This window comes from Rhinichthys klamathensis, unplaced genomic scaffold (genome assembly GCF_029890125.1).
Source record: "Rhinichthys klamathensis goyatoka isolate OS25496 unplaced genomic scaffold, OSU_Roscu_1.1 h1tg000021l_1, whole genome shotgun sequence".
In the NCBI taxonomy this organism is placed as follows: domain Eukaryota; kingdom Metazoa; phylum Chordata; class Actinopteri; order Cypriniformes; family Leuciscidae; genus Rhinichthys; species Rhinichthys klamathensis.
Genome location: NW_026606572.1, coordinates 2,207,675 through 2,232,687, shown reverse-complemented (window position 1 = coordinate 2,232,687; position 25,013 = coordinate 2,207,675). Strand labels below are relative to the sequence as shown.

Here is a 25,013-nt window from a genome sequence, read left to right as displayed (position 1 = left end):
CTAAGGCAGGAAAACACAAGTGATGAAAAAGAGCTACGAGGTGCCTGGCAACACTTGAATATATGAATGTTTACTTAAACATATTACACCGATACACCTGCAGTCACTCTCACACGCGTGCGCGCGCACACACTCCGCTTAGCTACACGCTGTAGCCTTTTACTGTCTGCTGTAGCCTACACGGCGCTGAGTTTCGACCACTGGATGGAGCCATGGAGCACGTCTAATTTATTTGTAGGGGGGTGACATACTGTACGAGTCAGGAAGTAATATAACGAACTTCACATGCAGATTGTTTACGTCTTCTTCAATTGTATTTTCTTAAAATAGGGTATAAACTTCTCCACGGTAAGATATGCTCTTCCGTCTTCTAATGACGTGACATTGTTTCTCATACTGCGACACGATACGATTTGGATTTTTGCCTGAATGTTTAATTACTTCAAGAGAACCATCTATTCACTTGTTTTATATCTGATTGATTGATATATTTTCTTTGTTTATCTTCTGTCGTTTTTCTTGGCATGTTCAGTGGCATCATGACAGTGTTTGAAAACTGTACTGTAGTGTTAGATGTGAAGAATGTCCCTTATAAAGAGAAGAAGAATCTGAAATCAGCTCTTCTGGAAAATGGAGGAAACATATCTTATGTCATCAACAAAGAGGTTCTGCTCATTTTTATACTCTTTCTAACTAAACCATATTTTTTCTGTCGTCAAAACTGTTAGGCTACTGCGAATTTGTTTACACAAATGTAGATTTAGAGTTTGTTTTTTTACACAATTTACAGTTTGATTTGTTCATCCCTCTTGTACTGTTAACGTTGAAGTTAAAAACGACATTGAAAATCTAGATTGGTGCCGTGTGGTGGAAATAAATAGAGAAATATGGTTTAACCACTTGATTCCTGTATAGCCCTATATGGGCCATTCTACAGAATTGGTTCAAGTCAGATTTGGAAACGGCTTGAAAAAAAGGTGTCTTTTTCCACAAATTTTGTATGTATGCAAATTGTATAATATCCAAGGGTACACATTTCATATTGTATTTTCAGAAAGTTTTGGAATATTTTTCCTCTCCCTAAATTTGTTACTACCGAAACACAATAATAAATCATTTAATAAGAAGTTGTATATTGGCCTATTAATATTTTGTACCTTGTAAATATATTTTTTGCTATTTAAAAAAAAAAAGTTTTCACAGGTAAATCAATAACAATTACTATTTTAACAATATTTCAAGTGTAATTTATAAGATTTGTTGTATTTTGAACCCAATCTTTCTTTGTAAAAGGCATTAAGTTAATCATACTGATTTCAAAGTTAAGGAATCATTAGTTTGAATATACATTGAACCAAACACTATAATAACATCTTAGTTGATAATTCAGTATACTTTATTTTAGACAAAACATCCATGTTTCGGTCGTGAGTGACGGCACATTTTCGGTAGTGGCAGTAATGTTTTGGTAGCGACCACATCACATTACAGAAATTTAACTTGCATACTAAAACACTACTAAAACATACTAAGATACTAATGATTTGCATAACTGTACAAATTTTGTTTATTTCCCCCAAATAATTTTTTATTTTTTTATTTGACAAGGACAATGCAAACAAACATAGTGTCAAAACCAAGCATGTCACTGAAGTGTTGCATATAAAGTTTATAGCTATTGCTAATTTTCAACTCCTGTCCCTGGAAGGGCTTTTATACATAATACAATTTACATGATTAACTACTTCAATAAAAAAATAAAAATAATAATAATAATATAAACATACATACATATCATATACAACTTTTATAATAATTAAAAATGAGTACACTTTTGGTTTATTTTTAACCAGTTTTTAAGCCTGGAAGTGAACATCTTAAAGTCAGGCACAGTCTTGATTTCAAAAGGTAATGAGTTCCAGAGTTTAGAACTCTTCACAGAGAAGGCCGTCTGTCCAAAGCTGGTCCTGCAGTATGTTATTTTACAGTCATGATTTGTGGAGCTCCTAGTGACTCGGATGTTGTCCTGTCTCTCAATAAATGTACTTAGTGGCTCAGGTGCTAAATGATTAATGCACTTATAAATTAGTTTAAGAAAGGAAAAGCTACTAAAGCTATCAAAATTCATTAAATTATATTTCTTAAAGATGCTGCAATGATGATAACGTAATGTTTTTTTTTATCCAAAAGTTGTATTGCTCGATTATATAAAGAACCTATGCGTTTGATTGCAGTGGGAGCGGCTTGTGCCCATGTTGTCATGCAATATGATATATGAGAAAATTTCATAGCATGCATGTACAGCAGGGCTGCCTGACTTGGTATGTAGCTTCTAATTAGTTTAAAACAATTGAGATTACTTTGTAATGTTTTTAGGATTTTCTTTATATGTTTTTCAAATTTAAGTTGAGGATCTAAAACTAATCCTAAATATTTAAATTCTGTAACTGGATGAATTTCTTTATTTTGTAACTTAAAGCTGCTGTCCGTAACTTTTTTAAGTTGAAAATAATCCAAAATAATTATATAAAAAAAAACATATTTTGCCAGTGGTCAAAACTATCTGCTTGCCATAGCTAGATTCAAAACGGTTAGCTTGTAATAATGATTTTAATTCCAGTGGTACTGGTGGGTTTCCGCGGGAAATTCGAGCATGTCTTTGCGTCATTACGTTACACCCGTACACATAAAGAAGGAGTTTCGGCTAGCCGGCTATACTGCGCGTGACGAGATGTTTAGATGTATAGACTTTTCTCGCAGCACTTTACATAATTAAACTTATGGCATCCAGAAAGATCCAAACAACAATCATCAGTGTCAACTGGAGATTCAGCAGTTATAAAACCCAAAAGACTTCGTACTTCGGATTTAAGGTGGCTAGAGAAAGAGAAAGAAACCGTCTCATGCGAACACAAGGATTTAAACATCGGCGGGGCTTTTGAAAAGTGCGTGAACTCCGTGTTTTGAAGGGGTTCAAAACGGAAGAAGAGACGGCTTTTTTCTGCTGAACAAGTAAGACATTTCAATAGTTCAATCGTGTAACAGTACGTTTTCTTAATTCACACAGTTATGGAGTTTCCTTTGTTGTGCCTTAATCGTTTTGCTATTATGGAGAATATGAATTCTGAACTACACAGCAGGTAACCATAAAACACATTAAATTTAACATTAGTCACGCGATGCTGATGTTGTTAACATGAACAATTTGAGAACAAAGTAGGCTATAATTTGCACGGTTGCTGTAAATCGCGTTGATTAAATCTAATGAAGCTTATCATGTCGAATGCTTTCCCCCCTTAGTTGGTCAGAACAAAAATGGATGTTACTTACTTGTTCAGAAGACATTTTCTTATGAAAATTCTTATGTTGGTCAAATTTTCAAAAAGTGAATCTGTGATTCTGTATGACAGTATCCACACAGCGCGGTGACTGACAGCAGCACTCGCCTCAAAGCACTGTGTTCATCCGCGCTGTTTCATGCCGATTTACAACCCACGTAAAGATGATAATTCCGCGAATCACTGCAGTTACAGATTTCGAACAGAGAGATGGCGACAAAGAGGAAAAGCTACGGACTGCAGCTTTAATATTAAATCTTCCTTTTATATCTATTTTTTTAATGGAAAAAAACATGGAAACTGTTTTTGAGAAATTTAAAACTAACTGATTTTGAATGAGCCACTGTTGAATGTCAGACATACTAGTGGACAGTACAGCTGCAGCCTGCTCAGGTGACTTGGCGGGTACATAAAGAACTGCATCATCCGCATAAAGCTGACAACTGGCACCTGAGCAGTGCAGAGGTAAGTCATTTATAAACAGCAAAGGGCCAAGTATAGAGCCCTGTGGAATGCCCATTTTTATGTTTGAAAGTGCAGATACCTTTTGATCAACTTTAACACACTGCACTCTAGAGTGGAGATAAGATGTAAACCACAACACTGCCTCATTTGAAAAATTTAAATTTAAATTTTGGATAAAAGCAAACTATGATTGACCATATCGAATGCTTTTGTAAGGTCGATAAATATGGCTCCTACCACATTACCTTTGTCTAGGGACTTTTTTACATTTTCAATTAAACAGCAGTTTGCTATTTCTGTCGAGTAACCTGGTCTAAACCCAAACTGGTGACAATGGAGGAGCTGTCTGGCTTCTAAATGGTCCACCAGTTGCACTACTACTACTTTTTCAATTATTTTTGATAAAACTGGTAAAATCGATATAGGGCGATAGTTGCTCATAGAGTTTTGGCTACCACCTTTAAACACAGGGATAATTATTCCTTTCTTCCATGCACTGGGAAATGTACTGGTTCTTATGGAGAGATTAATGAGATGGGTCAATGGTTTGACAAGAACATCTTTATAATTTTTAAGAAAACAACTATTCATCATAAAAATGTCATTTGACTTGGAATTTGAAAGTTTATTAATTATATCTGCAACTTTTGCTTCCGACACCTCTTTAATATAAAATGAATCGATTGAGGTGTCTCTCAATGAAAGATTAAAAGGATTAACGGGCTGGAAATCTTTTGATAATTGTTCAACTGACTGTACAAAACAGGAATTGAATTCATTAGCCATAGTGGCACGATCGCTTATACTATTGCCATTGATATTAATTTCTGTGATCTTTTTATGTTTATTTGATTTGTTAGTCAAATTGTTTAAATGCTTCCATAGTGAGTTATTTATGCCTTTGGAACTATCAACATAATCAAATGATTATGTGTTCCCTTTTGTCACTACCAAAACAATGATGGCATGTTTCGGTCATGACTGTTTCGGTAGTGACCATTTAAGATACGTTTGAGCCTAGTTCAAAGATGTTAACGAGCACATGGTTACCTAGCACAGTTCTGAACAGTTGTACACACACAAAAACTAAATTTTATCGAATAAGACTAAAAACCATGATGTCACAACCGAAACTTCACCACATGTTTCGGTAGTGACAATTTAAGATACTTTTGAGCCTAGTTCAAAGATGATAGCCTGCACATGGTTACCTAGCACAGTTCTGAACAGTTGTATACACATAAAAACGAATTTTTATGGAATTACACCCAAAAAAGTTTGCTTAATTGCAGAAAAAGGTGTTTGGTAGTGACGTCCCTTAAAGTTACACACAGATTTTCAGACTTTTGAACACATTTCCCTCAAAATGATGATACATAACTATAATGAAAGAGAGGCTATGAGAGAGAGGCACACAAGAATATTTCCTAATCAAAAATGTAGGGGTGTGGTTAAAATCTGTCTCAGCCAATGGACTAAATAAAACACACACTGTTTCGGTAGTGACATGAAAATGCGGGACACATTTTTTTACATAAAGTTTCATGATTTAAAATATAAAATATGTTTAAAAAAATTTTTTTACTTTTTAAAAGAAATCAAAAAGATATTTTAAAAACAACAATGGAAATAAAAATAATATTTCAATATCATTTTCACAAGTTGAAATGTTGGGGTTCGGGACAGCCACCTCCCAATTGAAAGTACACAATAAATGATGATTTTATATATATTAAGCTTACTTATATTTTAAATATTATTGTGGGATTCAATAGATAATAGAAGGATCTTAGTTAACATCTAAAATTTGAATACTTAAATGCTTTTTAAATGTGTTTTTTGGTTGTCGGACAGCAGTTTGCACCAATTCTGTAGCATGTCCCATATATAAATAAATACACAGGCCTGTGCAATTCCCTTTCTTTGAACAGGGTTTTCAGACATAATTACTTACATTAATTAGGCTAGGTTTTGCACTTGTCAAAGTTTAGCTTTTTTTTTTTTTTTTTTAAATTGAAGTGTCAGTTTGTGCGTCAGTCAAACCTGAACATTATTTTAACAAAGTATTTTACCTATAATTAATTCAAAAATAAAAATTTGATTAAAGTGTAAAAATCTCAGTATGTTTGATCCATCTGGCACTGATTTTTCAACCTCTTAGTAAAGTCTTCTGGCTCAACTAGTAAACGCTCAAGTCAATGTGTTTATTTTGCACTCTTGCCAATTTTTCGGTCTAAAATGACCGACCAGTACCAGCGGGTTAAAATGAACTACTCTCTATAGGCTAATTTTATGTTAGTTCCTACAACAATAACATGGCAACTTAAAATAAGTGACACAGAAGTGTGCAATGTTTCTACTTAAAATCACTAAAGCGCTGCAGTGTGTCTTCTGACCTGCTTTTCTCTTCTCCAGTGCTCTTTTGTAGTCACTAGCAGTGTGAATGACCTGAGCAGTAACCGGCAGCGCAGCATCCAGAAGCTCCGGATCCCAGTGGTTGGGACGCAGTATGTGTGGTGCTGTCTGGATGAAGGGCATCTCCTGCCTTTGCCGGAGCATGATTTGGCCCCACAGCTGGCTTATCCCACCTCTGAATTCATCTCTTGTCCAGGTAAGAGATTCCTGAAATTTATTTTACATATTTTTTAGGTTATAAGATTATTAAGTGAGATTAAAACATACATTTTTGCGGCTCTGTTGACATAATGTTGTTTTTCACCATAAAGAGGGAAAAGTGTCGACCCAGATACAACAAAAAGAGGAGTTCAAAGATCAGCCTGAACTCTCAAAGATTGAGATTGGGACTCTTGAGAAGGGCGGACCCAGTCTTAGCAGGTTCAGGTATGCTCTTGTTTTTTGTCACTTTCAGTTCTTGAGAATTATTGAAGTTTATTTATTGTTCTACATTTTTCACATCATTTATTTAGATGTGCTAGTTTACCTGACTGCATCTTTGCATTTACTCAATGCAGATTTTACAGAGGCGGCGACCATGAGCTGCCTGAATTTCCTTCACATTTTCAAGTGGCCAAGTATTCAGTTTTTGAGCAGGTGAGTGAGAAAAATGTTATTTACATTGATCTTTGAATTAAAAGAGGTCATGTACTATGTAAAACACAATCTATATTCACTCTAACCTGCAAAAACAACTCATTCTGAACTTCTACAACTTACTGAAATCAGACAGATAAATAGTATAAAATAATGATAAATGTATGATGACCAGTTTAACACATTCCTGAAGTGATTAGTGTAGCCTCCATCACTGCCTGAGTTTGAAGGTGTTTTCATGCCTGTTGCAGGTCAAACCCAAGACTTTGTCTGTTTTGGAGCTGCAGAGTGCCAGAGGACGAAAAGGCCAGCAGTATCGTGTGTTGTCTTTAATCTTGCATGAAGCTGAGGTTTGGTCATCTCGAACACCGTTTAAACTGTTTAGATGTTGTTATCATAGGACTCATATATTGTGAGAGAGGTAATGAACACTTGACAGTCTTGACACTCTCTCACTGTAGAGCGCAGTGGTGCAGGACAAGCTTGTGTACTGCGTGACGTCTGAGGATGCTGTGGAAGCGTATCTGCTGCTGATGAAGGAGATGGAGACACAGGGATTCACAAGGACTCACACCCTTCCTCCTGAGGTTGAACGATTGGCGTCCTACAGCCTGCAGCAGGTTAGACAAAAACATCTCTATGAAGATCTATTTTATTCAGTTGATACTGTACAGTATGTGCATATATAACGTGTCCAATGAGATTAAAATCAGTTCATCTTTTGATTTGCAGCTTCTGTTGGAGGAGAAGCTGAACTGCAGCTCATTATCACAGCAAGTTGGCGTCTTTGTGGAGCTGGTTTGGACCGAAGCTCTCGGTTCCCTTAGTGACATCCTGACAGTCCCTGTCTCCAGAATCAGCCTTAATGATGTGAGAATGAGCCTTTGATAATCACACACCCACATCCAATCATGAAGCTCACAGGAATGTTGTGTGTTTAATGTCTCTTTGCTGTTGCAGGTGAGCAGGGTGGAGGGATTGTTACTGCAGGCACAAAAGACTCAGAAAGAGGATGAAGTCAAGGCCCTGCTAGAGGAGGTCAACACTCTTCTACCCCTCAGAATGATCGACCCTCCTTCCAAACACAAGCTTGTGTCTCAGAAACTAGATCTTTGTCAGGTAACGTATGCAATTATAGTATACAGTTATATAGATTCCTTCACATTTGGGGATTTTGGTAGATTCTTCGATTTGGATTTTAACTCCACAGTGCAGACTGGTACTTTAAACTCTTCTGTCGTCCTCAGCTGATAAGAGACATTTTGAATGTGAGTGAAGCCACTCTGGGAAGCCCCTCGCCCTCGTCTCTGGGAAAGTATCGAGCTCTGAGGTGCAGCATTGAGGTTGTTCCACCACAAAACCCTGAGTTTCATGTTGTCTCTCAACTGCTTCATGAAAGGTAAACTTGATTGTGATGATTGTGGTCTGAAGTTCAAACATGAATATATTATGATGGTGTTAATCTTGTATCCACTATAGGCCTGTTCAGATTCAGCAGATACTGCGTGTAAGCAGAGGGGTGGAGCTTCAAATGTTTTGGGAGGATATAGGCAACATTAAGCCTCTCCTTCACTCCACTAGTCCCAGTAGTTTTGTTGGAATACTGTCACGGTAAGAACATATTCTTTAAAAAATAATAATATTTACACATAGTAACAAAACCACACAAACCTATGTTTATGACAGACCATATACTGTGGTGGAGTAAGTGAAGACAGACACAGTAGGTGTGGTTGAACCATGTTTCTAGTTATGGCTGATAGTAAGTGAATTTAGAAATCCCAACATTATAATGTATAAAAATGGATGTTGTTGTTGAGATTTGCATTTAATGTAAAAAGATTACATTTAACCATGTTATTAAATGATTAATAAATTATGGAAAATTAATCTAAATGTAAAAATAGAGGAAATGAGCAATACTAAAAACACAATGTAGACCAACCCTGAAAAACTTTCTTTTTTTTTTTATCTCTAATATCTGACTAATAATTGACAGAAATCACTTTTTGTAATGTCTATTCAATGATTTGCTCTTCTGCAATAATCAAGTAATGTCTTTTGTTCATTTTTGGGATTTTCTCAGCAAGTGTTAATGCAATTCATTGTCATTCATTTGATTGCTTATTCGTTTTATCATGTAATTTACATTTTTAATGGAATATTCTATGTAGAGGTCTGCTGCTGCCCAGAGTTGGAGTCGAACAGCATGGAATTGAGAGGACGGATATCGGGAATCTTGGAGGAGGAATCTACTTCAGTGACTCTCTAAAGTCAGTGGTCTTTTGCATTTCTCAGGCATCTTTTAATATAACAGATTTATGAATACTCCACTTGACAACTGAAGACTTGAGCCAGTCAGTAAGTTTCTGCTCTGTGTTAAAGCACTAGTGTGAAATACTCCAAGCCCAGTGTAACTGACGGCTCTCGGTTGTTGTTGGTGTGTGAAGTGGCGTTGGGTCGGTGCAAAGACCTGCTGAAGAAAGACACCACTTTGACCTGCGCCCCTGACGGCTACCACAGTGTACATGGAGTCCACCGCACACCCAACAGACTCTCTGAATTTGAGGTGCTAGTCATTTTCTCTGTACTCAATTCTTCTGCTCATGTTTTTGGGATCTAATGTGATTCTTGTGTTTGTGTGTGCTGGTTTCTATTTGACAGGATGATGAGTTTGTTGTCTATAACACAGAGCAGATCAGACTGAAGTATGTGGTTCAGTACACTCTGGAGGGAGACGAGTTAAAAGAGTTCCAGCCTCATATCAACACAGTTGTGGAGCTCACACAGCTCACTGACACGTCTGACGTCTGTGAGTAACGTCCAGTGAACAGGACATGTAGAAAGAGCTTTTATATGTGGAGGAATCTGTTTGAGTTTAACTCCCACTAAACAACCCCTCATAATAATGGTGTACATGGTGACATGGTGAAGGGAAAAATCATTCCTCAGGGACATCTGATGCTCTGTAAAGCTGAATGCTCTGATTTGGATTTGTGAAATTGATCATTGGTTTTGTTTGATGTGTTTCTTTAGTGTCCAGTGATGACAGTGAGGGTTTGGAGTCCACTAAAAACCCTCTGGAGGAGATGACTGCAGGTTTGCTGGACAGCAATGGTCAGAAAATTCCTCTTCAGGCCGTCAATGTGAGGTGCAAGCTGATGGACCTGCTGTGTCAGGTGTGATACTACAGTTGGCGCTACTGCTGGACTGCGAGTGTGTGTGTGTGTGTGTGTGTGTGTGTCTCCTACAACTCAGGTACCTCATTGTTTGCATCACACTTCAGAACAGATCACTGAAACACTGCCACACATCTTGAATGGCTGCCATGCCTATAAAGGAATGTACATCGCACGCCACGACAGAATAGTGGATCTTATAGTGAAGGACATATCAAGCCATTTCTCATCTGCTGTAAAAATGCACAAACATTCTTGTGTAAAATCATCTATGTTTCAGAATTGTAATAGCTCTGAAACCTTTTCTCATGTGCTTGCAAATACACCAGATATTGTTGTGATTAATGAGGAGATCAGCGAGGTGTTCGTTGTGGAGGTTGCATGTACCTTTGACTCTAGTATGGAAGAAGCCTTTATGACTAAGATGATTAAATATCAACCACTTCTAAACATCATCTCAGAACTAGGTTATCAGAGCCGACTTCTTGTGCTCATATTTGGCAGCTTAGGACACACACACAGGCTGGTTGTAAGGGGGCTTCAACAACTAGGGATGCCCAAAGAGAGGGCTAAACGGCTAGCAAAGTACTGCGCTCTGTCTGCTATTATAGGCAGCCGTCATATTTGGCGGAGATGGTGCTACTTGTACCCATAACAACTGAGTGACGCTAAATATAGTGAAGATCTGCTGTATGCCGCTTGTCCATGATTATGTGCATGCATTTGACTGCATCTATAGTAGTTGTGTCCCTGTAAATCATTTATTTTAAGTGGACTCAAATAAATAGTTAAAATGTGTGTGTGTGTGTGTTTTTCAATCAAAGCATCACTGTTTTCTCTAACTGCCAAGGTCAATCGTGTGTTCAACAAAGTTATGAAATATAAAAAGTCAGAATAAAGGATAAATAGAATAAGTGAAATATCAGAAAATATAATGATTAAAAATGTGAACATTTTAATTAGTGATGAAGAGGCTGACAGCAAATGTGGGGTGGTCAAAAATGTGTTGTTAAATTTTGTGGCAGTTGAAAACAAAACAGCAATGGACACAGTTAGGGTGTGCAATAGGAACAAGACATGACATGGTGATCAAGAACTTAAAACAAAATAAAAGAACAAAATAAAAGAAAGAAAGAACCATAGCAAAATTATAATGACAATTTCAAACTGTAAGCAAAACCAAAACTTTTTCTGCTCTGTCATCAGGTCATCATTTTTCAGACCTACACAAACAAGAGTGCTGTTCCCATTGAAGCAAAGTACGTCTTTCCACTGGAGGAGACGGCAGCAGTGTGTGGATTTGAAGCCTTTATCAATGGAAAACACGTCGTTGGAAAGGTGCAAAGTCATTCAGAATCTGTCAAATGCAGCTTTTGCTCTTCATAACTGCTTTCTCATCAGTTTTCAATGTCTTTCTTTGTCCTGTAGGTAAAGGAAAAAGAGCAGGCTCGTAAGGAGTATAAGCAAGCCATAGAGAAGGGCCATGGAGCCTACCTGATGGACCAGGATGCACCTGTGAGTTACTTACTACTGTTTCTTTCTCTGATGCATGAGTGATAATAGCAGAAGACTTCTTTAAGGTCATGTGTTTATGTGAGGCAGGATGTATTCACTATCAGCGTGGGGAACCTTCCTCCCGGAGCCACAGTTTTGATCAAGGTGACGTTCATCACTGAGCTGGTGGTGAGATCAGGCTCTATAGTCTTCTCACTGGCTGGCAGCGTGGCACCATGGCAACAGAGCGCCGCCCTTAATATGACAACTCAGGTACAACATGATTGGTCTTTAGTCACTGTATTGAAAATACTGAATGGGTTGCTGCTGTTAGTTACAGTGTTTTGACTGAGAGTTTTGTTGTATTTCAGACAACTGTTGAAAAGATTGGTGTGACGGAGCTTCAGTCAGAGGGGTGAGAGTCTCAAACACTGGGGAATTCACAGGGATATTCACTAAAGATTCACTAAAAATCTAAATGCATCTGCTGATTAGTTACAATATTAAAGACAATTATTTAATTTAGCAAACCAAGTTGTCTTTATAATATCACACTCTCTTTCATTCGTTCCCTCTTTCCTCAGGGAGTTTTCTCTGTCTATGTCCATCGAAATGCCTTACGAGATCATCAACTTGAGTTCTTCACACCGCATCAAAACCAAGGTTATTTTACTTATTTTTGTGGATCGTCTTACTAAATACTTGTTGTGTTCTCCAAGGAAATAAAACATATTTGGTTATGAACAGTATTATTATCAGTATCAGTGTTTTTCCCGTTCAGATGACCGACTGTAAGGCAGTGGTCAGCACGTTACCGGGACAGACTCTTGGATCTGAAGGGTTACAGGTGTCCTTCAGTCTTTCTAATATCCACATGCCCAGGATGTGGGTCGAGAACCATCCGGATAAATATAGTCAGGTAATGAAATAATCAGTCACATCTGATTCAAATTGCAGACAAAAAGGCCTTTCACATGGCCTGATCTAAAATACACACAGAAAGGTCGTTCTCTGACACTCTCTGAGTCTGATCCCTGCAGGCCTGCATGCTGGTGTTTTATCCAGACTTTAAGTCAAGCGGGGTTTCCAGCTCTGGAGATCCGTCCAGTGTGAGCGATGTGGTGATTCTACTGGACTCCTCCAAGTCCATGCGGGGAGACGCCATGCTGAACGCCCGCAGGATTGCCCTTCAAGTCCTCAAATCTCTGGACCGCTCACTGAAGATCAACATCATCTCTTTCAGCACTGGTTAGTGCTCACTGAAACATTCTGCTGTTGTTCTAGTGATCATCTTGTAATATAGAAACTTTTATTTCCCTATTATTCTTGTAATTCACAGTGAAGTATTATGGGTGAAGAATATTATATGCTGGTCCTTCATTCACATAGTGTTAATCTTAAAATGTGTGTGTTTTTAAGATTACAAGGAAGCTTTTCCTGCTCCAGTGCCTTTAGATGAAGCCTCTGAACCAGCCAGAAAATTTATTATGGTGAGTAATGTTAAAAAATGGTTAAAGATGAGTGTTTCTTCTGTGCTTTGAAAGAGGGCATATTGAGATATTCTTCTGTGTTTTTGACTTCTTCCATCAGGAGACATTATGCATCATCTTCCCTTCATTTCAGCTTTTCAGTTGTTGCTCATGGACACTCAGTTCAATTAGAGCGAGATGTTTTGCCACCATAATGTTGTAGTTACAGAATCACCCAGCAGGGTGTAACTGTACCACACTAACCAGTTAGACCTTGAGCCCTTGCAGGGTACCCGCGGGTCTTAAAAGCCTTGAAAAAGTCTTGAATTTGATCATCTCAAATTAAGGCCTTAAAAGCCTTGAATTTAGTATACAAAGTCTTGGATTTCGTTACAAAGGTCTTATATATATTTTTTTCCTTTGCTAGGATTAAGTTCATACCGTAACAAAATTAACTGTTACTAATGTAGGCTAATTCAAAATGTATGTAGCGTTGAGTGCACCTCGCGCTCCACGTCATAGCAGAAAAAGCGATAGCGTGCGCACCGTTACTATGGTTACTAGGCAAGTGAGGTACAGAACAAGATAGCCTAGTTGAATCCGCTGTGGCCACAAATGACAGAATTTAAACCCCAAATAAGAGCTTTTCTGTTAAAAGAGCATATTTTCTACCCGGTCTTTTCAATAGTATCTGGCAACCATGCGCGCGCGTTCTCTCTACACTGCTGAAGAAGCGCGGATGATCTGAAAACACAGACAAGCTGGAGTTCAACGATCTTTATTTAAGATTTTCTACTTAAATTCAAGTGTCATTCAGTCGGTCTGTGTTCTGTCACGAGCCGCTTGCGCTGTTTGTGCGACTAAATCTGCGATCAAAATGCAGGCTGATATCCACCAGTGTTCATACGAGCAAGAATGCAATGTTTCCCGAATATCCACACGATTTCAAATGTGACATTGATTTTATACAACAGTAAAAAAGAAAAGAAAAAAGGGTAACATTAAGTGATGTACTACATTTAAAACAGCATTGTCAGGCTTGCTCTGTTTTGCAACGAAATATGTGGCTTTGAACGAATCGTGAGATTCAATGAATGAATGACTCAAAGACTCACTCATAAAGATAGTGAGGTACTGCCACCTACTGGCGATTTTAATGTTTTTTACCATTGCAAATTTAATGAACATTGTTTTATTTAAAGCATTATTATTATTATTATTTTTTAAGGTATTACAAAGGAAAAAAATGAAATGGAAAAATGTATTAAAGGGGGCAAATCTTGTCCCTTAATAGAAAAGGTGTGACTGCACCAGGGGGTACGGCACTCTAAAACATTGGAGAACCAAATTATGTAGAACTGCACAAGTGCTACTGCTAAAGAGTGCAATGTCAATAATTTATCATAAGCTTAATTGAATTGGCCTAGAGAGAATAATTATTATGACATTTTCTGTCTAAAGACTACATATAAAATAACTACCTGTAAAGTAACTGCAGTTTGACTAAAAGTTGACAAAAAATGCAAAGACTTTTCGTCAACTACAACTATAAAAAACAGTATGACTCAAATGTGATTAAGACCAATAAGCATTTTCGTAAATCAAAAATGGCTGCCAAAATTAACACTGGCCTACATACACGTGCGCTACAATGCTGTTGCGTATGTATTAAATATGACTGATAATTTAAGTAAAATGTTTTATTTAATTCAAGTAGCCTTGTACATAATTAGTTTCTAGGGTTTAAAATGTATACAGATTTGACATTTTCCCCTCATACTTCTGTCGGAATGGGTACGAAGTTGGCATTGAATTTCATTTGAAATGGTATTAAAAAGGTCTTAAAAAGCCTTGAATTTAAGTTGGAGGATCCTGGGGGTACCCTGCCTTGGTTAATCACTAAAGTTGTCATTGCATGTGTGGTCTCTTCAGTCCTGTAGTGGCGCTGGTGGCGGCACTGAGCTGTGGCGGCCTCTCCAGAGCCTGAGCCTGCTGTCTCCCTGCCGGGGCGTGAGGAACATCCTGCTACTCTCTGATGGACATGTTCAGAACCAGCCTCTGACCCTACAGCTGGTCCGAGAAAACTCCTGCCACACGCGCCTCTTCACCTGTGGACTCAGGTCTGCCTTTGAAGAGTTCAACACAAATCTCTTTAACACTTCAATTCATTCCTGAACCTACAGTTTGTGTTTGTGTTTGTCTAGCTTGACAGCTAATCGTCATATGCTCAGAGCTTTGGCTCAAGCAGGTGGAGGAACATGTGAATTTTTTGACACAAAGATGAAACACACTTGGGCAGAGAAGGTGAATCACGCTGTTAATTGTATTGTTGTTTTTATTAAGAAAAAGGGAACATTATCTGTTCAACATGGGCCGCTCTGAGGCTTGAGTTTACTAGATATGCTGGTAATTTCAGGTGCGCGCTCAGGTTCAGCGTATGGAGTCTCCAGGCTGCAGATCAGTGGCAGTGAAGTGGCAGCAGTTTAATCCCACAGCGCCTCCTCCTGTTCAAGCCCCCTCACAGCTTCACGGCCTCTTCAGTGACTGTCACACTCTCATATACGGCTTTGTGCCGCACTGCACTCAGGTAGACCTGCGCTATTTACCAGCTGATCCGATTGTGTTGCAGATGGTTGTTACTTATTGTAGTTAGGACTGAGTAATATATTGTAATATTCACAATATATCCGCAAAGATTTAGCTAAAACTGTACAATTAAGAAACATTATGGATCTAGCTATAATTTTAGTATTTTTTACTATTAGAGTTAGAGTTTGATTTATTTCCATGAATTATTTCCAACTGTTTCATAAAATACATTCAAAGCTCTGAATCAACTGTTTGTTTGCATTATCATGTTCATGAAGATTTTGTATGGCATTTTTTATATTAAAATATTTTAAAATATACAGTATGTAGGTAAATATTGACACTTATTCAGAGTATAGTAATATTGTTGCATACTATAAATGAAAGTAATTAAATATTGTTCTTCATATAGTTATGTTAATTGCTGCTGTAAATTTCATTTGAATGGTGTAATATTTACTCTTTTAGGCCACACTGTTTGGAGATTTGAGTGGGAATGAGATCAAAACAATGGTTTCCACCACAGAACTACAAAAGACGAAAGGAACTGTGAGTGAACATCTTAAATACTAAATATAATCTGAAACATCATCAATTTTTTATCAGACATTTGAGTGTGTGTGTGTGTAGTTCCTTCACAAGTTAACAGCAAGAGCGATCATCAGAGACTATGAAGATGGCATTCTAGGCAACAGTGAAGCAGAACATGAGGTGCAATATTTTGCTGATTGTTGCTGTTTTTAATAGAACTGGCAAATTTGCTAACAGAAGAACTTGACTTGTTGTCTTGTATCTCTCTATCAGGGGAAGAAAGCAGAGCTGAAGTCCTACATCATTGAGCTCAGTAAAGAGTTCTCCATCTTGTCCCAGTTCACAAGTTTTGTCGCCATCGAAGAGAGGGTATGATTACTGATAATGTAGGGGTTATGTGTTCAGATCATTCATTCTAAACATATAGTAACAATATATGGCTTTTTTAAATTATATAATATTAAAAATTCATTAAAAAACTTAAATCTAATTTATCTGTAACAACAGCAATAATCTTTCGTTGTTCTTTAGTGCAAAGAATTGTGTCTTTTGTTCAAGTTTCAGTTTCAAGATCAAGAGAAACAAACAAAAAAGTCAAAAACTATGTTGCTCTTTCTTTCTATCTTAAATTTGTTTGGTCACCCTTTTTACTCTGTAATGGTTTGCTCTGTTTTACTATTGAACCGCCTTTACGAATAGTGTATTACCACCTATTCGTAAATTTGAATTTCGTAAAACACCTATTCGTAAAGACTGTTCAATAGTAAAACAGAGCAAACCATTACAGAGTAAAAGGGTGACCAAACAAATGTAAAATAACATATAGTACCTAAGTAACATCTTCTACCTTTTCTTAATTCATAGACAATTTTAAATAATACAATTTTCTCAAGCATTTATGCCTTTAATGTCTAATCGTGTAGCTATTCAAATTATTAGTTTCTTGCATGTGTTTTTAGGCAGCTTTTCCTTATACTTGCCTATTATAATCATTAGTTAAAAATGTTGTAATAAAAATAAAAGGTGACCATCTGTGCACATTGTGAATCGCATTTTCAGACTTGGGACACTAAATGGCCCAGCGGCAAAATTTATTGCAGATGCTATATAATGAAAATATACCAAATATTGATAATGAAAATATACCAAAAATTCTCTGATATAAGTAAATAACAATTTTTGCTAAAGTGTGATATATGAAAGTTAAACTAAAATGACTTTTGTGACCTCATTTGCTCTTTGTAGGACCAGAATGAGCCTGACGCTGGATTGACAGATATTCCTAAACTCATATCAGAAGAGGATGTGGATATTTTGCCATATATGGGCTGGACTGAAGAGAAGCTCATGGTTGAGCACATTATTTGTGCTGATGATGTTAGGGTAACAACAAAATGGTCAATTACAGCTGTTGTCACTTAATGTAGTATCTAAGCTGGCATCATTCAGTATTCAGATCTTCAGTATTCACACCAATCATTTTTATTTATTTATTTATTTATTTTTAGATGGATTCAGAGGAATGGCGCAGTAGCGGCTCCACATCTCTTATTCTGCACAGTTCAGCTCGTAAATTTGCATTTGATGATGATGAAAATGATTCAGAGGATGACTATGAGGATCCTATTGAGGATTTTATAATGGAAGCATCTGCAGCTCTCCCTCGTCTTTGCTCCAGTAGCAGCTGGCGTCCTTCACGTTTTGAAGGTAGCATTCACGGTTTCAGATTAGATTCAGAAAGATTATGTAGCCGTTCTTCTAGTTCTGATGTAAGTTATTCAAAGCCTCAACCCCCCCCTCCCCCTGCCGCTAAGATTAGTGCCTTAATGGATGCTCCCAGTCCTGTTGGCCATGTTCTTCTTGAGTCAGTGGAACCTACTGGTGGTGTCTCCATGAGTGACAGACTTCCTCCTCCCACTGCAGCCTCAATGCCTCTTAACCTTCAAGTTCCCTGTTACTATGATTCAGTAGAATCTCTCTCCTCAAATTATAACCTTGCATCACAGACAGACGTGAGTCCTATAGATGCCTCAATGGATGCTCCCCTTCCTCATCACATTCGTCATGTCCTTCTTAAAAGGTCAATGGAACCTCGCTCCAACGCTCACTGGATTTCTCCTCGTCCTTCTGGTGGTGCCCGGAGTGACAGGCTTCCCCCTCCAACTCCCCCTCCCCCCGCCTCCAAGGGTGCCTCCTCAGTGCCTCCTCCCCTTCATATTTCTGCATCAGCGGACTCTCTCCTCTTTGAAACTTATGCCCATGGCCTTCGCCTAGCGCTTGGGCTTGAAGGCTCAACTCCTCCTCTCTTTGCAGGTCCTCCTCCAAATCCTAGTCTTGCTTCTAATCTGTTCTTGTCTTCCATCCCCACTCCTCCTGCTCCTCTTTTTGGCAGGCCGAGCGCATCTTTTTCAACGATGGAATTCCCTGCCCTTCGCTGTCTCTCAGAGATCCAGCGTGACGCCTCAACTCCTCCTCTCTTTGCAGGTCCTCCTCCAAATCCTAGTCTTGCTTCTAATCTGTTCTTGTCTTCCAGCCCCACTCCTCCTGCTCCTCTTTTTGGCAGGCCGAGCGCATCTTTTTCAACGATGGAATTCCCTGCCCTTCGCTGTCTCTCAGAGATCCAGCGTGACGCCTCAACTCCTCCTCTCTTTGACGGTCCTCCTTTTCCTCCTCGTCTTGCATCTAAGCAGGACTTGTCTCCCACTCCTAGTTTTGCTCCTGCTTTTTTTCGCAGGGTGGATGCATCTTTTTGTGGCAAGGCGGCTGGCCCCGCTGTCTTTGGTTATCCCACAGTGTCTACGCCGCCCTCTCTCCCTGCATCTAGTGGCTTTGGTTGTTTCCTTCAAAGTACGAATGAGCCTTTGGGCTTTCTTGGTTCCTCATCCTCTGGACTTTATGAAGCATCTCATCAAAAACAGACACAACTAATGCAACCAAAAGCGCAACAACTAGAACGGCAAAAACTACTACGGCCACAAGACACTCTGACATCTGCACAATGTAAGTTGGAAGCAACAAAAAGGGCTGCTCCTCGTTTTCAACTAAGGACTCAACATTTCACAAAACCTCATGACATCTTGAATCTGTCGGTCACGGCAGATAAAACAAGCAAGCCTGACACCGTTGCCTGGAAGGAGCTGTTTGAGCTTCAACATGAGGTTTTTACACATGATTTAATGCACTAGATTATATACAGTATGTAAATGTGTAAGTCAAGGGAATATGAACTTATGTATTGTGTTTGGATATAGGATGGATACTGGGAGTGCACTGAGAGACTGAGCAGCTTCCTCAACCTGGACGTAGACTTTTTTGCCAATGTCTTCCTTCAGGAGAAAGGCATCCGTTCCTTTGGTATAAGACTTTTGAAATCAAATCTTCTTCATTTTTTAGACACAGTTTGCCTGTCAGAATCAGTTAATCAGTCACATGTTTTGTCTGTCAGGTGTGAAGGCTCATGCTGAAATTCTGAGACTGGTGGCGACTCTGCTGGTGCTGCAGCTGATCCGGGTGAAGAAGCTGGCAGTGGGACAGTTGCTGGAGTCTCTCCTCCGGCTGAAAGAGTCTCAGGAGCCCAGGTACGAGCACACGTCCTCACTCATAGTGATTCACTCTTGTGTATTTGATCCATAACTTTGTGCTCTTCTCCATTCAGACCGATGCACTGGGAGGCAGTGAAGAGGGCCGTGGACTGGGCCTGTCGGACAGACAGACAGTATCCGTGTGTGTGCAGCAGGCTGGAGATCGGCCGGGATTGGGAATCATCTACACGTCAGCTGCTGGGCTGTGATTCTCCACACCCATATTCCCCTCTCAAACCTGTTCTGGAGAGACGTGCGTGTGTATCAGTCATGTAGGAACTGGACACACACTTCCCCCTTCATTTACAGTTGCTGCTTTACTTGCTGCTTGCTTGTTGCAAAAAAATCTTTCTAGCCTTTAAGTGGCCTTAACAATATATTTAGACTGTTTTGAACTATAAGATTAACTCAAAATATTGATGTAAAATGTCTGAATTTCATTGTATTCTAAAGTATCAAGGTTTTGTAAGCCTTTTTTTTTTTTTTTCAGGTACTTTTAATCAAGTGTAGTAGTGTTTGATTTTTAGTGGATGTATTAAGTCATTTCTCCTCAAGTTCACTGATGTCCTAGCAGAGCAACCACTAATGTAGGTCATCACATTATCTATGATTATTAAGCAGTATGTTGATTTATCATTTAAAATGAAACAATTCTATTTGTCAAATGTTTTGTTGATACATGTGCTTGTGCTGTCTTTCTTTTAAGTAAATTTAAATAAATATATTGTTTGTTACCGTACACGTTGGTGCCTCAAGGACCTGCTCACACAGTCACAGAAAAGCTGTTGCCTCCTGTTCTGTGTAATAATAATCCATCCTACTAATGGACTTTCTCTGGATTAACTTATTTTTTTTACACAAGTTAAAACGGCATAAAATCATGGGATGATTATTAGAAGAATAATATATTTATTCCTTGGGAATTACTCGTCAAGCCACTTATAATTAGCCCTCTGCATTTATTAAAAAATGTAGGTAATTTCAAATATATGTCAAATAATTGAGCAAAAAAAATCTTATTGGGTTGTAATTTTTCTGTTTAGCTCTGCCTATTTTTATCCGTCAGTAAAATAATGTCTCATTCAGTGAAAAAGGCTGTCAAAGTAACTGCTGTGGCAAGAACTCAATCAAATGCTGTTCTAGGGATTCTTGACTTTTTATTCTACTCTTACAATGTTAAAAAAAATAGACTTTGTCTTGTCACCCGATTTAATGAATAATATTCTATAAATTAATCTGTACTTTAATAGAAATCCCTCCTCAAATGGTATTTTTGACGACATTGTGCCTTTTTATTTTAATTAGGTTTATTTATCAGTTCTAAGGCAGGAAAACACAAGTGATGAAAAAGAGCTACGAGGTGCCTGGCAACACTTGAATATATGAATGTTTACTTAAACATATTACACCGATACACCTGCAGTCACTCTCACACGCGTGCGCGCGCACACACTCCGCTTAGCTACACGCTGTAGCCTTTTACTGTCTGCTGTAGCCTACACGGCGCTGAGTTTCGACCACTGGATGGAGCCATGGAGCACGTCTAATTTATTTGTAGGGGGGTGACATACTGTACGAGTCAGGAAGTAATATAACGAACTTCACATGCAGATTGTTTACGTCTTCTTCAATTGTATTTTCTTAAAATAGGGTATAAACTTCTCCACGGTAAGATATGCTCTTCCGTCTTCTAATGACGTGACATTGTTTCTCATACTGCGACACGATACGATTTGGATTTTTGCCTGAATGTTTAATTACTTCAAGAGAACCATCTATTCACTTGTTTTATATCTGATTGATTGATATATTTTCTTTGTTTATCTTCTGTCGTTTTTCTTGGCATGTTCAGTGGCATCATGACAGTGTTTGAAAACTGTACTGTAGTGTTAGATGTGAAGAATGTCCCTTATAAAGAGAAGAAGAATCTGAAATCAGCTCTTCTGGAAAATGGAGGAAACATCTTATGTCATCAACAAAGAGGTTCTGCTCATTTTTATACTCTTTCTAACTAAACCATATTTTTTCTGTCGTCAAAACTGTTAGGCTACTGCGAATTTGTTTACACAAATGTAGATTTAGAGTTTGTTTTTTTACACAATTTACAGTTTGATTTGTTCATCCCTCTTGTACTGTTAACGTTGAAGTTAAAAACGACATTGAAAATCTAGATTGGTGCCGTGTGGTGGAAATAAATAGAGAAATATGGTTTAACCACTTGATTCCTGTATAGCCCTATATGGGCCATTCTACAGAATTGGTTCAAGTCAGATTTGGAAACGGCTTGAAAAAAAGGTGTCTTTTTCCACAAATTTTGTATGTATGCAAATTGTATAATATCCAAGGGTACACATTTCATATTGTATTTTCAGAAAGTTTTGGAATATTTTTCCTCTCCCTAAATTTGTTACTACCGAAACACAATAATAAATCATTTAATAAGAAGTTGTATATTGGCCTATTAATATTTTGTACCTTGTAAATATATTTTTTGCTATTTAAAAAAAAAAAGTTTTCACAGGTAAATCAATAACAATTACTATTTTAACAATATTTCAAGTGTAATTTATAAGATTTGTTGTATTTTGAACCCAATCTTTCTTTGTAAAAGGCATTAAGTTAATCATACTGATTTCAAAGTTAAGGAATCATTAGTTTGAATATACATTGAACCAAACACTATAATAACATCTTAGTTGATAATTCAGTATACTTTATTTTAGACAAAACATCCATGTTTCGGTCGTGAGTGACGGCACATTTTCGGTAGTGGCAGTAATGTTTTGGTAGCGACCACATCACATTACAGAAATTTAACTTGCATACTAAAACACTACTAAAACATACTAAGATACTAATGATTTGCATAACTGTACAAATTTTGTTTATTTCCCCCAAATAATTTTTTATTTTTTTATTTGACAAGGACAATGCAAACAAACATAGTGTCAAAACCAAGCATGTCACTGAAGTGTTGCATATAAAGTTTATAGCTATTGCTAATTTTCAACTCCTGTCCCTGGAAGGGCTTTTATACATAATACAATTTACATGATTAACTACTTCAATAAAAAAATAAAAATAATAATAATAATATAAACATACATACATATCATATACAACTTTTATAATAATTAAAAATGAGTACACTTTTGGTTTATTTTTAACCAGTTTTTAAGCCTGGAAGTGAACATCTTAAAGTCAGGCACAGTCTTGATTTCAAAAGGTAATGAGTTCCAGAGTTTAGAACTCTTCACAGAGAAGGCCGTCTGTCCAAAGCTGGTCCTGCAGTATGTTATTTTACAGTCATGATTTGTGGAGCTCCTAGTGACTCGGATGTTGTCCTGTCTCTCAATAAATGTACTTAGTGGCTCAGGTGCTAAATGATTAATGCACTTATAAATTAGTTTAAGAAAGGAAAAGCTACTAAAGCTATCAAAATTCATTAAATTATATTTCTTAAAGATGCTGCAATGATGATAACGTAATGTTTTTTTTTATCCAAAAGTTGTATTGCTCGATTATATAAAGAACCTATGCGTTTGATTGCAGTGGGAGCGGCTTGTGCCCATGTTGTCATGCAATATGATATATGAGAAAATTTCATAGCATGCATGTACAGCAGGGCTGCCTGACTTGGTATGTAGCTTCTAATTAGTTTAAAACAATTGAGATTACTTTGTAATGTTTTTAGGATTTTCTTTATATGTTTTTCAAATTTAAGTTGAGGATCTAAAACTAATCCTAAATATTTAAATTCTGTAACTGGATGAATTTCTTTATTTTGTAACTTAAAGCTGCTGTCCGTAACTTTTTTAAGTTGAAAATAATCCAAAATAATTATATAAAAAAAAACATATTTTGCCAGTGGTCAAAACTATCTGCTTGCCATAGCTAGATTCAAAACGGTTAGCTTGTAATAATGATTTTAATTCCAGTGGTACTGGTGGGTTTCCGCGGGAAATTCGAGCATGTCTTTGCGTCATTACGTTACACCCGTACACATAAAGAAGGAGTTTCGGCTAGCCGGCTATACTGCGCGTGACGAGATGTTTAGATGTATAGACTTTTCTCGCAGCACTTTACATAATTAAACTTATGGCATCCAGAAAGATCCAAACAACAATCATCAGTGTCAACTGGAGATTCAGCAGTTATAAAACCCAAAAGACTTCGTACTTCGGATTTAAGGTGGCTAGAGAAAGAGAAAGAAACCGTCTCATGCGAACACAAGGATTTAAACATCGGCGGGGCTTTTGAAAAGTGCGTGAACTCCGTGTTTTGAAGGGGTTCAAAACGGAAGAAGAGACGGCTTTTTTCTGCTGAACAAGTAAGACATTTCAATAGTTCAATCGTGTAACAGTACGTTTTCTTAATTCACACAGTTATGGAGTTTCCTTTGTTGTGCCTTAATCGTTTTGCTATTATGGAGAATATGAATTCTGAACTACACAGCAGGTAACCATAAAACACATTAAATTTAACATTAGTCACGCGATGCTGATGTTGTTAACATGAACAATTTGAGAACAAAGTAGGCTATAATTTGCACGGTTGCTGTAAATCGCGTTGATTAAATCTAATGAAGCTTATCATGTCGAATGCTTTCCCCCCTTAGTTGGTCAGAACAAAAATGGATGTTACTTACTTGTTCAGAAGACATTTTCTTATGAAAATTCTTATGTTGGTCAAATTTTCAAAAAGTGAATCTGTGATTCTGTATGACAGTATCCACACAGCGCGGTGACTGACAGCAGCACTCGCCTCAAAGCACTGTGTTCATCCGCGCTGTTTCATGCCGATTTACAACCCACGTAAAGATGATAATTCCGCGAATCACTGCAGTTACAGATTTCGAACAGAGAGATGGCGACAAAGAGGAAAAGCTACGGACTGCAGCTTTAATATTAAATCTTCCTTTTATATCTATTTTTTTAATGGAAAAAAACATGGAAACTGTTTTTGAGAAATTTAAAACTAACTGATTTTGAATGAGCCACTGTTGAATGTCAGACATACTAGTGGACAGTACAGCTGCAGCCTGCTCAGGTGACTTGGCGGGTACATAAAGAACTGCATCATCCGCATAAAGCTGACAACTGGCACCTGAGCAGTGCAGAGGTAAGTCATTTATAAACAGCAAAGGGCCAAGTATAGAGCCCTGTGGAATGCCCATTTTTATGTTTGAAAGTGCAGATACCTTTTGATCAACTTTAACACACTGCACTCTAGAGTGGAGATAAGATGTAAACCACAACACTGCCTCATTTGAAAAATTTAAATTTAACATTTTGGATAAAAGCAAACTATGATTGA

At 37.7% G+C, this 25,013-nt stretch overlaps 1 protein-coding gene across 1 annotated transcript; it reads left to right on the top strand.

Annotated features, from left to right (window-relative positions):
- The first annotated feature begins 514 nt into the window (after window positions 1-514).
- On the top strand, window positions 515-20,175 carry LOC130076809 (protein mono-ADP-ribosyltransferase PARP4-like). The gene is made up of 33 exons (XM_056242060.1): window positions 515-665; window positions 6,219-6,414; window positions 6,530-6,644; window positions 6,776-6,854; window positions 7,106-7,204; window positions 7,316-7,474; window positions 7,587-7,724; window positions 7,815-7,973; window positions 8,102-8,253; window positions 8,334-8,465; window positions 9,029-9,127; window positions 9,240-9,423; window positions 9,519-9,666; window positions 9,891-10,033; window positions 11,240-11,371; window positions 11,462-11,548; window positions 11,636-11,800; window positions 11,899-11,942; window positions 12,112-12,190; window positions 12,309-12,446; window positions 12,568-12,775; window positions 12,947-13,017; window positions 14,929-15,116; window positions 15,201-15,300; window positions 15,413-15,583; window positions 16,054-16,134; window positions 16,216-16,296; window positions 16,390-16,485; window positions 17,362-17,499; window positions 17,625-19,274; window positions 19,368-19,470; window positions 19,562-19,694; window positions 19,772-20,175. Exons 1-33 carry the CDS (start codon window positions 525-527, stop codon window positions 19,971-19,973), a joined length of 5,811 nt encoding a protein of 1,936 aa, XP_056098035.1. The 5' UTR covers window positions 515-524; the 3' UTR covers window positions 19,974-20,175.
- The last annotated feature ends 4,838 nt before the right edge of the window (window positions 20,176-25,013 follow it).